At 39.5% G+C, this 15,421-nt stretch overlaps 1 protein-coding gene across 1 annotated transcript; it reads right to left on the reverse strand.

The window, feature by feature from the left end:
• Positions 1–6,795: 6,795 nt before the first annotated feature.
• On the reverse strand, positions 6,796–12,414 carry LOC128620838 (golgin subfamily A member 6-like protein 22). The gene is made up of 5 exons (XM_053646174.1): positions 11,710–12,414; positions 8,535–8,660; positions 7,839–8,012; positions 7,628–7,720; positions 6,796–7,402 (listed from the first exon to the last, which is right to left on the reverse strand). The coding sequence occupies exons 1-5, from the start codon at positions 11,809–11,811 to the stop codon at positions 7,076–7,078; spliced, it is 822 nt and encodes a 273-aa protein (XP_053502149.1). The 5' UTR covers positions 11,812–12,414; the 3' UTR covers positions 6,796–7,075.
• Positions 12,415–15,421: the final 3,007 nt, after the last annotated feature.

The raw sequence follows: 15,421 nt of genomic DNA on the forward strand, positions 1-15,421 counted from the left end.
TTTCAAACAATCCACATCAGAGAGGAATGATTTCTAGGATTTATGATTTTATTCTGGCGTTAGGTAGTGAGGCGAGCACCAAAATTAGGAATGCATGGGAAATGGAGTTAGGAGTACAGATAAGTGAGGGGTGTTGGGAACGTGCTATAGGGAGGGTACAATCTACCACTTCTTGTGCTCGTCTTGGACTTATACAGTTCAAAGTTTTACACAGAGTCCATCTGTCCAAGTCGAGACTTTCTGTAATATATCCGGACGTAGAGGACAAGTGTGATCAATGTCGTTTGTTTTCGGTGTTTGTACTTTTTAATTTTGTTTTCCTTTGTTAGTATAAAAAGAAAAAAACTGTGAATGATTGTTGCTGTGTGTCAGTCGGTTTGTTTTTCTTCTCAATAAAACTTTATTGGAAAAAAATAGAATAAAGAGAAAATGGTAATAATAAGCAAAAATATAACTAAATTGACAAAATGCATGGTGCCAGCGTAGGACAAAAGTATAAAGGTTACAATAATTATGTACTCTGTGCGTTTCAGTCTGTCTAGAATCAGATTCCTCCTCTATACCCGAGAGATTTCAAAACAAGTGAAAGTGGAGTAAAAGTGTCTGCTGTCGGTTTAGAGCACTTCCGCTTCCGCTCAGGAGTGTGAGGCGCTTCAAGGCCTGTTCACACCCAGGTGTTAATCACGAGCTGAATGAAAGTGTAAACTCACTCCCTGACAGTAGGTGGCGCTTATTGAAACGCAGTAATACTCCGGTACACAAGGTGGCGCTGCACAACTTTCCGTTCCTGACACTCGCTCATCACTGAGAAGAAGAGAGCCGGTATTTACTGCTGTGTCTGTCTCACTCGTTCCCTATAGAGAGAAGTGAAGGAAAACGAGTGAGGGGAACTCTGTTTTAAAACAGTAAAGTTCATTTTCTCACTGTATTAGTTAATAAAGAGAACAAAACAAAAAAGCTTGTCATGTTTATTTACTGTTAGGCTTATTTATTACATTTAAAAATAATAAGAGAATAAACCCTACTGTCTCACATCTATTTTATTTGAGTTGGTTTTCTTTTGTTTTGGAGAAAAAGGCGGATTTCAGAAATAATAATAACTTTTTAAGGTTTACTTTATTGTAATTCCGTCTCTGTAAGAAGACATTACACAAAATACATCCAGCTGTGAACTAAATAACTGACGACTAGCTCCTTCCATCTCCTGTAAGAAACGTGCAACTGAATCATATTTTCCCTCATCTGTCCTTCAATTAAAGAAAAGGTCATCAACACATTATCGAACACGTCTGTGAATACAGTACTGTGACTGTTCACTGATGAACCTGAACAGTCCGCCACGTTATCCTCTGAGGTGTGCAGCTGCGAATTTAAAAGTTAAATCGTAAACTAAGTGGCTGAAAATAAAAACTGTGCGAATTAATAATGTTTCATTTCACTTCGAAATATCTCGATAAGTAGTAGAAGTATTTTAATTAATAAAACGTTACACTTATATTTATAAAAGTTGCCGCCTTTGAGCTTCCCGTCCGCCATCTTTAATTTTCTATTGCGTTCTATCGCCGTCTCGCGGTGGATTATGGGAAATGGTGCGCTGGCGACTGTACATCGGATGTCCACTCGAAATCAGAGTGCATTGTGGGTATAAATGAGTGAACGAACGTAGGGAAGGAAGTTGTTCACTCAGAATTCAGACACCACTACAAAATGGCCGACACCTGATGAAGTGCACTAGAGAGGAGACAGGGAGCGGCTTCGGACACAACATGCTACATCTTCACAAAAAGCCGTTCACACACTGAACTGGTTAACTGATTAATATCGTATATCTATAATTCATATCTGTAAATAATATAATCTCTATAAACTCCAACACTCACTACAGCAGCTGATCTATTATATCACTGATCTAACATGTTCTATTGGGAAATGGAAGATAAATACTTCTTTAAATCGAAATCATTCAAGTTCTCATTTTAAACATTACACTCTTTTCAGTTAAGTAATGATTAGAATTGATTCAAATTCACAGCAATAGCATTCACATATTTATGGGAAGACCCAGATTATTTCATTTTTAAAATATTTTTTTTTAGGGGTATAAGGCAACTATAGTTGTGCCCAAAAATGTTAATATTCCTGTAAATTGATGACGTGTTGAATATGAAAAGGTTTTTTGTGGAAAATATGATAATACACGACTCAATAATGGGGCACTTAGATATTTGAATAAGAGGAGAAGAATACGTATCTGTGAATATATAATATATGGACTATCAATCAGCAGATTATCATTTACAGGGAAGACACAGAGAAAGGGGCATGTCCCCCGAAAATATATATATTTTTAATAAAGCACCTAAATGCTCGTTTCTAATGAGTTTTGGGAGCAGAATATACTAATTAGTGTGTGTGTGTGTGTGTGTGTGTGTGTGTGTGTGTAAGAGGGTATTTGCGATGACAGAAGAGTGAGAATACTCAGACTGGAGAGGGGAGATTATAAAGATTCGAATGTACAGTCAGAGACTATAATATAACTACAACAAAAACATACCATGAACCGCATAATACACTTTATTTCATAAAGGAGGTTTTCCAGAGTCACGACAGAAAATGAAACGCACCAACAGTGAGAGCGATCCTCACACGATGGCGGCCACGTCCCAAACACACACGGTGTGACCTGAACGAGCTGCCTAACTGCTAGCTATCCACACAACTCACAATCTCATCCTCCTCCGTCTTTTCTACTCCTATGACCTGCTGTTCATCCTCCTCGCTCCTCTTCCTCTTCAAATATTGTGGGACGCTCATCTCAGAGTGAACATTTTGACTAACATTACCATTAAATGACAGTTTCATAAGCTAAATGATTATTTCGACAATAAAATTGTGATCAAAACCAGCAAACAATCAGCAGTTTCATGGGCTGAAATAGTTACGACATCCTTCCTCAAATACAAAGCGGTAAATCTTTCATCTATACGTTAGTGCGCACGAGAGCGTCTGAATGCTGTGTCGTAACCGCCATCACCTCAGGACGCGAGGGTTTTTTCCACAGATGGTCACGGAATATTCGAGTCGTCTCCAGATGAATCCATTCTGCATTCACTGTGTAAGAGTAGCCACGTCTCTGAAAATCAGTACCAGGTTTTGCTTGTTACCTCGCAGTGACGGTCACTTTACTCTCGTCAAGCTTCACAACAGGTAACCGGTTCCGCGAGCCCTAGCTACTCGAGTCTGACCCCTGTGCTTATTATAGATAAAGTTCATTTTTTTATTGAATTATGTTTCTAAAAGTTACGGAATGGATTAATTTGGAGACTGTCCAACAAGGAAATCCTTGGAGACAGGCAGGCAATGAGAAATAAAACTTGAGGTTAGCAAGAAGTGGGGGACAAAACCTAGATTTTGAAATGGGGGGGGGGGGGCATGTCCCTCACACATACTACCATTATTGAACATAACATTGACATAAGTGATCGTGTGTCGATTAGACAACACCCATAAAGGGTAAATCCTTCTAAACAGGCAATTATGAAACAAGAAACTGACTATTTATTGGAAAATGGATTAGCTGTTCTGAGCGTGAGTCCATGGTGCTCCGCTTGTCTTTTGCTGACGGTTCTTTTCTTTTTGTATAGATTACAGAAAAGTTAATGCTGTGACAAAGCCTGAGTCGTTCTCTCTTCCAAGAATGGAGGATTGTGTTGATTCTGTTGGTACTGTTAAGTTCACTAGCAAGTTGGACCTTCTTAAGGGTTACTGGCAAGTTCCCCTCACAGCTGAGCAGCTGAGATCTCTGCTTTCACGACACCTGATAATTTCCTCCAGTATACGGTCATGGCTTTTGGTCTTCGTAACGCTCCAGGGATCTTCCAGCGGTTTCTGAATCGACTGCTGGGGGATGTTCCGAATTGTGCCGCATATCTGGATGATGTTATAGTCTACTAAGATACCTGGAAGCAACACCTTGAGCTACTCGAGCTGTTTTTTACTCGTCTCTCGGACACTTCCTTAGTTTTAAACTCTGATATATGTGAGTTTGGAAAAGGAGCTGTCTCCTATTTGGGTAAATAGGTAGGACAAGGGGTGGTTAAACCATTAACTGCCAAAATTCAGATGATCTGCATGTTCTCAGCTCCTACAACAAGGCGTGACCTGCGTTGATTTTTAGGGATGTCCGGTTACTACCGGTGTTTTTGTAGGAATTTCTCTGATGTTGTTCTGACTCTAAATAACCTATTACATAAAAATGTGTTGTTCAGACGTTCCCCAGAGAGTCAGTCTGCCTTTGAGTCGGTTAACTCCTCCTGACTAACTCTCCGGACCTGAGCAGACCATTTAAGTTAGAAGTTGATGACAGTAGCACGGGTGCAGGAGCGGTACTTCTACAAGATGATGATGATCAGGGGGTAGAACACCCAGTTTGTTATTTCTCTAAGAAATTATTAAAACATCAGCTTAACTATAGCACCATTGAAAAAGAAGCTCTTGCCTTGTTACTAACCATCCAACATTTCGAAGTTTATCTTGGTGATAGTGCCGCTCCCGTTCACGTCTTGACTGAACTTAACCCCCTAGTCTTTTTACACCACATGTAATACAAATCAAAGGCTCATGCACCAGTCTCTTATTGTACAACGGTTTAATTTAGTGATTGCCCGAAAGAAATGTCCCCAAAATGGTGGCGCAAAAGTCATGGTACGGGAATGTTTCTCATTCTCCGGTGTTGGGTGAGTTTATCATATACCAGGGTCATGGATCGGTTTGAATAAGAGATTATGTTGCTCTATGCCAACGAGGAAATTCCACTGAAATGGACAATGACGCCAAACACACGAGTACACAAGCAACATCTTGGTTCCAGTCAAAAGATATTGAGGTAATGGAGTGACCATCTCAGTCCCCTGACCTCAACACCACTGACATTAAAAATGCAGTTTCTGAAGCAAAACCCAAAGATTCACAGGAACTGTGTAATGAAGTTCATTCATCCTGGGCTGAAACAGCCGTCTCTACGCGCCAGACGTTGGTTAACTCGATCTGACGCAGATACGCAGCAGTTATCAGAAACGATGGATATGCATCTAATTATTAGTTCAGTCATTGAAAAGTAAAATCCAATTTCTCCATCTCTTTGTCTTTCCCTCTCTGACAGGCTCGTTCTTTCTCTGTTCCTCGCTCTCCCTCGTTCCTTTTCTCTCTTTCTGTGGTATTATTTATTAATTCTAATATATATATATATATATATATATATATATATATATATATATATATATATATATATATATAATATATATATTTTAAACATCCATTGAAATCAGTCTGGTGGCTCAAGACGTCCTCTGAGGAATTTACTGCACGTTTCTTTTACAAGTGGTAAGTTTGAGTTTTTTCCCTCAGAATCTTTCTCTTTTTTGTGACATTTTCTACTCTTTTTGACTCTTTTAATTGTTGCGTCAGTGATCATCAGTAATATATTTTTCTGTTTTGTTTACAGCCTTCATCTTACCCGCAGACAAGAAGCAAATCCCCATCCCTGTCCCTCTGTAAAATCTTTCTTGCATTGCAAATTTTCCAATAATTTAAACAGTGGATGTAATTTGTTTGTTTGTTTGTTTGTTTGTTTGTTTGTAATGTTGATTGTAATGAATTAGCAAACTTTGAACACTTTACAGATAAGAACCTTTTCCCTTTGGGACGCACTCTGCCAATCATATCTCTACAAACTTATAAGGGAGAAGGGCAAAGGATCAAAATATTTGAAAATATTTAATATATTTGTTTTTTAATTGGTATATATGCATATACATGTTGATATTATATATTATTAGTTATAACACTATTGTCCATATTACCTTCTCTATTATTACCATTATGATTATTAATACTATTTAATTACCATCAATATTATAATCACTATTACCAGCATTGTTTTCAGAATCATTATTATTGACACAATTATGGAAATACCTTTATATATAATTTATTTAATGTCTTTTCTGATGACTAAACTGTAATATCATAATTATATTTATAACCTACTAATATCTAATAATAATAATAATAGACACCATATGTTTATAAAACTACAGACTTACTATACAACACATTTATACGTATCTATTAAACACACATCTATAAACTACAGACTTACAGACCACTTTTTTTCTTACATTTTATTTATTTTTTTATCTGTTTATTTTTCCCTCTTTCTCTCTTTTTTCTTTTCCCCCAGAGTACATTGTTTAGATAAATGAATAATCGTGAGATACGGATCCGGACTGGAGGTCCCTAAGCGGTCCCTGATGCACACGGCGAGACAGTGTCCCCCTGTGGGGTTTGGGAGGGGTCTTGGAGGGGACTGTGTGGTGGGTCAGTTCTCCTGACTTGGACAGCAGGATATTGACTGCACTGACTCCCTGGTGGCCTGACTCCCCCCGCGGGGTTTGGGAGAGGTTTTTGAAGGAGATTGTCCAGTGGGATGGCGTTCCCCGGTGGGGTTTGAGGGTAACATGCAGGCCACAGGCAAGCTGGTCTCGATCCTGAAGATGCATCCGAGTGCTGGTTCCTGGCTGGTGCCCTACTGTCCTGCCATACTGTCCTACCCTACTGTCCTACCCTACTGTCCTACCCTATTGTCCTACCATACCGTCCTGCCCTACTGTCCTGCCCTACTGTCCCACCCTACTGTCCTGCCATACTGTCCTTCCCTACTGTCCTGCCCTTTTTTCCTGCCCTACTGTCCTGCCCTATTGTCCTGCCCTACTGTCCTACTCCGATTCCCCTGAATGGTGGCCTGTTCCTGCATCAACTCGGTGTGCCTCCTCCCTTTATTTATTTATTCATTATTTTTTTGTTTCCCCCCCTGTAGTTTATATTGTAAATACATACATTTTTATTTTTGCTCCCATCTCTACTCTTTATTCTACAGCTTGCCTTACATATATATTTACATATATACTGAATAGAGATGTACACGCACACAACCTCACACCTACACTTCACATAATCACATGCAATACCTGTTTTGTTTGTTTTTGGTTTATTGTTTTGTTTCTCCTGTATTTATTTATGTTGTTGAACTCAAACATTTTGTTCTAATAAAAAATAATAATAAAAAAAATAAAATTAAAATAAAAGCAGTTAGCAGGTGCTCCATGTTCTGCACTATTCCGTGTGAGACCTGGTCTTTCTGGTCAGACTTCACCACCTCCAGCTGAGACAACATGGTCTCCTCAGCCTTCAGCTTGTCACACTCCCTGTGAGCCTCACCTAGCAGGATCCACATGTCCTGCAATGTCTCTAGCTGCTTGGTCAGGTCAGACTTGTCCACCTCCAGCTGAGCAATGGTGTCCAGAGCTTTCTGGTGTTTCTCCTCAGCTTCAATCAGGAACACCTGAAAAAGTACAACAATTAAGGTTTATTGGCTTTATTTACTTCTACACACACTTTCAGACACTTTTAGAAACTGACTCATAACTCATGAGAATAGTCTATGTATTGGGATAAAGGAGAAAATGTCCTAAAAATGTGAGGAAACAAGTACACACACACACACACACACACACACACACACACAAACTACAGCATCAGTCATGGTTTCATGAGAAGGAAAGTTTACCTTAAGTAACTCCTCCTTGTCCATCAGGGTCTTCTTCATCTTCTTGTTCTCCACCTGGAGGATGCTGTCAGCCTCCTGATCTCGCTCACACTCCTTAAACACAGACATGGGGCAAAAGGGGTTTAAATTCAAGTGCTTAACGCTTAAACATAAATAAAGTCCTCATATTATTTCTAAAGGAGCTGCTTAATGTAAGACATTTCTCACGTACATTCATTAGCAGTGTTTCACACTCCCTGTGAGTCTCAGAGAGCAGGTGCCCCCGGTTCTGCACTGTCTCTAGCAGTGACTCCACCTGCTTGGTCAGGTCGGACTTCTCCTCCTCCAGCTGAGTAATGGTCTCCTCAGCCTTCTGGTGTTTCTCCTCTGCTTCCGCCTGTGAAGCCTAAAAAAGTACAACAATTAAGGCCTATTGGATTTATTTATTTCTACACACACTTTCACACACGTTTATAGTTTGGATGCAAAAAGAATTTTCCCCAAAATGTGACTGTACACACACACGCATACACACACATACACTCGCTCACACACACAAAACACAGCCATGGGGTAAAAGAGGTTAAAAACCGAGTACTTAACGATCACATCTGCAATCTGGCCAAACATCATTCTTATTATGCCATGATGATAACAATAATAATAAACCTGATAATAAATAATAAACCTCATGATAAGTTACATAACTATTATCCCTAATAGGTTCATTGCTGAGCTCGTGATAGAGATGAGATTTTAGCCTCCTATCTAATCTAATCTAATCTAATCTACTCTCGCCAGCATCACTCCTCAAACTCACTGCATCAAACTCCAGTGTACAGATATGTCCTATTCTCACTCATTCCCATCATACGGTGCTCATATAATTTTGAAAAGTACTTTTTAATCAGAGGCGTATCTCACGTACCTTGCTTTTCATGCCATCTCTGCGTGCCTCACAGAGCAGTTCCTCCAGCTCCCTCACTCTCTCCTGCAGCTGAGTATTGGACACCACTAGCTTCTGAATCTTCTCCTCAGCCTCAGTCACAGCGTTCTGAAATTCACAGAGCAAATATTGTTGGCTTTAGGAGTCTGTAGCACTCCTGAGCACTAGCATTCAGTCCGAACATCATGTTTAGTTGCAGCTCTCTGATCTGATCTATGTAAAGGGCCATACAGCCTACAGTACAATGTCTGACACATAATCCTTATATTCATCAGACTTCTGATCAAATTATAACGTACTGTTTTCTTGATAAAGACTCCAATTAACGAACATCAGGTCTGGATTACTGTGTTTAGCGTAGTGCTGGAGTACAAACTTCATTTCCTCCTCCATAACAACTCTTTAATCCAGATATTTTAAATGTTCATATGTGCATTATTCCTATTCGAGGATTGATTATTTTTTTTATAGACAATACTCTTAATTCTTTTGTAGTTTCTTCGGACTATTTGGGTATTGTAATTTCTGACCATATTTATAAACGTAGCCCACCGCCTTGGAGATTTAACTCTCTTCTTTTGGCAGACAGTGAACTCTGCGAGTTCACTTCCACTTCTATTGATGACTTTCTTTTCTTCAATCAGAATGACTCCACCTCTTATGGCCTATTGGATTTATTTATTTCTACACACACTTTCACACACTTTTATAGTTTGGATGCAAAAAGAATTTTCCCTTATGGGAGACACTTAAATCCTATATCAGAGGGCAGATTATTTCTTACTCCGCTCTCTGTAATAAAAAGCGCACTGCTAGGGTTAATGAACTCACATCTGCGATCATTAACCTCGATCAAAGATATGCATTGAACCCCTCTCCAGAACTTCTTAAACAGCGTCTCGACTTAGAGGCAGAATTTAATCTTACTTCGACTAAAGAGGCGGAACGCTTGTTGTTACGTACTCGTGGTTCTTACTATGAACATGGCGACAAGCCGAGTCGTTTACTGGCACATCAGCTACGGCGACAGGCCACTTCCTGTCTCATACCTAGTGTTAGAGCCCATAGAGCCCATGGAAATTAATGCTACTTTTAAGCTTATTCTTCGCTTTATAAATCCGAATTTCCTGCAGACGATACTAAAGTGAATGCATTTCTTCAAGACCTTTGTAACCCTGTTAGTGATTTGAATACTGCCATGCGACTGGACTCCCCACTCTCTCTCTCGAAGAAATTTTAAATTCAGTTAAAACTATGCAATCTAACAAAGCCCCTGGCCCGGGAGGGTTTCCAATTTAATTTTTTAAAACGTTTATTGGAACATTAGCTCCACTGCTGTTCTCTGTGTTCAACGAATCCTTGGAATGTGGGTCTTTGCCTCCGACTCTGACACAAGCCACGATAGCTCTTCTTCTTAAGGAGGGTAAGGATCCAACCTCCTGTGGTTCTTATAGACCGCTGTCTCTGCTTAATGCAGATGTAAAGGTGTTGGCGAAAGTAATGGCATCTTGTTTAGAGAACGTGCTCCCTTATATTATATCTGAAGAGCAGAACGGTTTTATAAAGGGACGTCAGATGTTTTTCAATACCCGTACACTCTTTAATATCATTTATTCAAAGCATTCGGCTGAGCTTCCTGAGATTGTCATTTCTTTAGATGCTGAAAAAGCATTTGACAGGGTTGGGTGGGAGTATTTGTTTGCAGTCTTGAGGAAGTTTGGATTCGGGGATAAGTTTATTTCTTGGATTTGCCTCCTTTACTCATCCCCTAAATCCAGGGTTCATACGAATGATATTTATTCAGATTATTTTGCTCTCGGACGTGGGTGTCGCCAAGGCTGTCCTTTATCCCCTCTGCTTTTTGCTGTCGCTATCGAGCCTCTGTCTATCGCATTAAGATCTTCTCCCTTTTTTAAAGGAATAGTCCGATACGGTGTAAAGTACAAATTGTCGCTATATGCTGATGATTTGTTATTGTTTGTAACCGATCCTGTTGCCTCTATGCCTGCTGTCTTGGGTGTTCTGGAGACCTTCAGTGTTATCTCTGGTTATAAATTAAATTTGGAGAAAAGCGAAAGTTTTCCCGTCAATACTGCAGCATTTTCTCTCCAACAGTCAGATCTACCGTTTCCATTCAGTCAGTCAGGGTTTAAATACCTAGGTATCAACGTGACCCGTTCTTTATCTAATCTTTCATCAGCTAACTTCACTCCCCTTATCTCAAAGGTTAAATCCAACATTCAGAGTTGGGGTAACCTCCCCCTTTCTCTAATTGGCAGGATCAGTGTTGTTAAAATGAATATATTACCGAAGTTTCTTTTCTTATTTCAGCAAATTCCTCTTTTTCTGCCAAAACCATTCTTCAATTCATTGGATAAAATAATTTGTTCTTTTATTTGGGGAGGGAAGCCTCCAAGGGTCCGTAAATCTTTATTGCAGATGTAGACTTAGTGGATGACTTGCATTACCCAATTTTCGATTCTATTACTGGGCTGCGCACATCCATAAACTCTGCTACTGGGTTAAATCTCCTGGATCTTCTTGGTGTAAATTGGAACTATCTTCTTGTAGGGAATCCTCTCTACCTGCTTTACTTTATTCTTCTCTACCTACAAAACTCTCCCTATATACTGGTGATCAAGTTGTCCTTAACACACTTAAGATTTGGTATCAATTTAGACGGCGCTTTAAATTTGTAGGTGCATCCTCTTTGGGTCCTTTAGACAACAACCACCTATTTCCTCCATCGTGTTTGGACTCCACATTTTCAGTGTGGTATGAAAAGGGCATTAAACAATAAAAAATCTGTATGCCGATGGTGTGTTTGATAGCTTTGACAGTCTGTCATCTACTTATGACCTCCCTGTGACGCATCTGTTTCGTTATTTTCAAATTCAAAATTTTGTTTAGTGGGTTGTGGGTTGTTTAGCTGATTGTACTCTTTAATTTTGTTTTTCTTTTCTACACTGTGTGTGTATGTATGTATGTATGCATATGTATGTATAACAAAAAATAAGAATGGTATTGTTGCTATGTGACAGGAAGTATGTTTTCTTTCTCAATAAAATATTTTGGAAAAAAATTAAATGTTCATATAATGGAAAACTGGATTTTTGGATTTTCCCCACAACCAAAGTTAGGAGCAGAAGAAACTTACCGTGACCTGGTCCGGAGGAACCTCTGTGGGTTGGAGCAGAGCCGGTTCCGTGGCCCAGTCACACACTGGGTCTAAATAAAATAATAAAAAGCCATCAGACATCGTCTATTATTTATGTTTTTAAGTCCAGACCACTTCTGATCCTGGTGAAGCTCTACAACACAAGTATTCCCACTTTCTCACTGGCCTCTGAAATAAATACACTTTACTGATGTTCACTATGTACATGTCTAATGTGGGCTAAGGCTAGGAACACACTGAGAGATTTTATTACACATTCATTAAGCTAAACTCCTCCATGAACCTGGACAAAGAGACAGAGTGCTTTCACCCATCACTGCATCTTCCAAGCAGCGCGAGCGTCGGCCAAAATAGGACTACAGCCTCTTAGATTATGAAGGAGTGTCTACTAAATTCATTTCTTTTAAAGGACAGAAGTAAACTGAGCACTGCATGGTTACAGCAGCACGACTAAGAAATAGTTGTACCTTCAGTTGTGACCTCGGAGTCCGATGTTGTTGTTTTTCCATCTCGTTTAACATAATAGTAAATACCGGCTGCGGTGGCTGCAGCTCCGGCCGTTTACAGCAGGGGGCGCAGAGGAGCGTCCGCAACAGTAGCGTCAAGTGCACTCAAAAACTTATTCATTTTCTCTCTTGATCAGAACTACAATAATCGCCTTAATCGCACAAAGTTCAGTGAATGTCTGAAATCTCCGCGTCCTCTGACGTCACAGAGGCAAGGCAGATCAGGGCATGTTGCATAGCAGCACCATTCCAACAATCTAGAAGTCACAAGCGTTCCAAATTTCTTTCGGCAAGAGCCTAAACCGGTCTTGTATTATTATATACAGTATATTGTATATATAAATGATATGAGGATGAATAAAGCGAATCTCTGAGCAGTTGAGGGCTGTGTTTGGCATTTTCATCCACTCAGTTTAGGAGCCTGTACACTTTAGGCATAAATCAACTGTTCTGCTTGAATGGAAATATATTTTATTGTATATAAATAATGTATTTCTGAGCTTTTGGGTTACATTTTCTTTTCATAATATTCATACACAAAGTGACTACAACCTGCGTGAAGCTAAAATGAAAAGTCTCATAACTTTATTATCATATTTATCCCACACAAACTTTACATTCACTTTAAATCGTTTATGATAGAAAATAAACTGAATTTCAGTGGCGAATGAAGTGTAGCTGGTTTAGTCTGTTATCGTGTCACAGTTGATACATTTAATATTATTTTCTCACGTTTAAAAAAAATCTATTTGATAAATTATATGATAAAGGGAATGATGTAGTGTGAAGGGAATCAGGGCTCCACGTGGGTTAAATGTGGAACAGCAGCAGGGTGATATGGACGCTCCTGCATGGGCTGGACGCGGGCACTTATAACACCAATAATGTCTACAATTTATGTGTTTAATAATCTTACATTTAACCGTGTTTTTCAAGGACTTTATTAACTATAGCTTAAAAATTACAAATAAACTGCTGGATTAAAATGAACCCAAATTGTTTGGAGATTAAACACAGAAATCTTAGACGGTACGTCGCCTTTACACGAAATTCGTCTTTACACATAACGTCTAAAGACATTTTTGTCCTTTCGGCGTGCCATACACATCCGGCGTGTTGACAGCGCGAGCTACAGCTGCTTATAAAAAGCGGAAGTGACGCAAAAGACAATCCGCATGCGTCACAAGCTTCAGGAAGTTTCATATTTAGCGGAAATGAAGTGTAACAGTGCATTTATACTGAAATCAGCTCTAAGACCAAGAAAATATGCGGAAGTAAAATCTACCTAAAGTTCAACTAATATATCAGATACACGCTTTAGAACATTTAAAACCTTTAAGGGTTCTTCAGCTGTTCCTCTGAGGGAACCATTACGTTCAATATAGAACCCTACAACAACAGTGACGCCTTTTAGTGGACTAAGAACCTTTCATTATCCAGTGAACCACTGAAGAACCTTTTTTCTGTCCCAAATACCAAGAAGCTGAATGTTAGACAGGTTCTATGTATTCAAAGAAAACGGGCTCTTTAAGGTTCATCATAGATTTAACTTTTCCTCGCATTTTAATACCGTACTCTTCTGGTGTACTTTTGTGAAGTTGTCTGAGTTTAAGAATACAAAACGAAGCAAGAAGTTCCCATTACACACACACACACACACACACACACACACACACACACACACACACACACACACATAATCATAGACATACACACATAAACACACGCACACACACACATTGTTTGTTTCTAAAAGTAGAACCCTTCTAGAAAGCTAAGAACCTTTATTGTTCTAAGAGTGTACCAAGTACCAAGAACATGAGTGATATTAAACTCCTGACAGGTTCTAGGTATTCAGAAGTAATTAATGAGTAGTAATTTGTAGTTTGTATCACACACTTACCCAGTTACTACACACTGTCTTTGAAAAAAGTCTTCTTTAAGGGTTCACTGGATGAATAACGGTTTTAGCTTCTTAATAAAAGGGTTCTAGTTTGACTGGAACCCTTTCTGACAGGGAAACAGTCCCCAAAGGAACCATGAGGGAACCCTGAAGCGTTTTCCAGAGTGTAGTGAGTTTTGTTCTGTTTATCAGACAGATTTTTATTCTGTTCTAAACAGTACAGTGAATCGTTTAGTTTGGAGCTTGGTGATCAGAACCTCAGCACACTGCAGTTAGTGAGCTGCAGAACCAAGAACCAGCTTTATATGGAGATGTAGAAAAGATTTTGGTTGATATGGTCCTGCCTGAGCTTTCAGTTTTGACTCAGTGATGTGAGGTGTTGTTTGAAAGAGGAATATTTATTAATATATTGAGTTCAATCTATTTTGGTCCTTTATAACTCTCACATGACTGCACTTGCACTGAAAGACATGGAACCCTGCTGTCCTGCTGAGAACTCGGATGATCTGCTGTTGACATGTGAGGAGGACAGAGTTCACTGCACAGACACACACGCACACACACACACATAAACATACACACAAACGCACACACACACATAAACATAAACACACACAAACACACGCACACATAAACATACACACACACATACATAAACATACACACAAACACACACACACATAAGCATACACACACACAAACACACACACACATAAACATACACACACACACTTACATAAACATACACACAAACACACACATAACATAAACACACACACAAGCACACACATAAACATACCCACAAATATACACAAACATACACACACACACATAAACATACACACAAACAAACATACACACACACACAAACACACACACACATACACGCACATAAACATACACACACACAAACATACACACATATAAACATGCACAAACACACACATACAAACATACAACATAAACACAAACACACACACACACAGGAGTTCGTCCGTCGATTTCAACGAAGACCGAAGTTTCCATTTCTGCCTCCATTATGGAGAGCACAAACTGGAACTCGACTTGTGCATGAATTGGATTAAAGTGAGGAAGACTTCATTTCCCAGTGACCGCCATGATCCAGCATGATCAAGGTGACCAGGCGCAGTGATTCACACACCCACTCATACACTTTGGACATGCCAATCAGCCTACCATGCATGTCTTTGAACTGGGGGAGGAAACTTGAGTACCCCCCCCCCCCACAGCACAGGGAGAACATGCAAACTCCGCACACACA

Source organism: Ictalurus furcatus, chromosome 16 (genome assembly GCF_023375685.1).
Source record: "Ictalurus furcatus strain D&B chromosome 16, Billie_1.0, whole genome shotgun sequence".
Classification (NCBI taxonomy): domain Eukaryota; kingdom Metazoa; phylum Chordata; class Actinopteri; order Siluriformes; family Ictaluridae; genus Ictalurus; species Ictalurus furcatus.

What these genes read in the sequence shown, in the direction of transcription:
- LOC128620838 (XM_053646174.1), bottom strand. Translation starts at nt 11,811, where the DNA reads ATGTCTGATGGCTTTTTATTATTTTATTTAGACCCAGTGTGTGACTGG. An exon ending in TTCCTCCGGACCAGGTCACG is followed by an intron (nt 8,661 to 11,709) that starts GTAAGTTTCTTC and finishes TGTGAATTTCAG; the next exon opens with AACGCTGTGACTGAGGCTGA. An exon ending in GTGAAACACTGCTAATGAAT is followed by an intron (nt 7,721 to 7,838) that starts GTACGTGAGAAA and finishes TCTGTGTTTAAG; the next exon opens with GAGTGTGAGCGAGATCAGGA.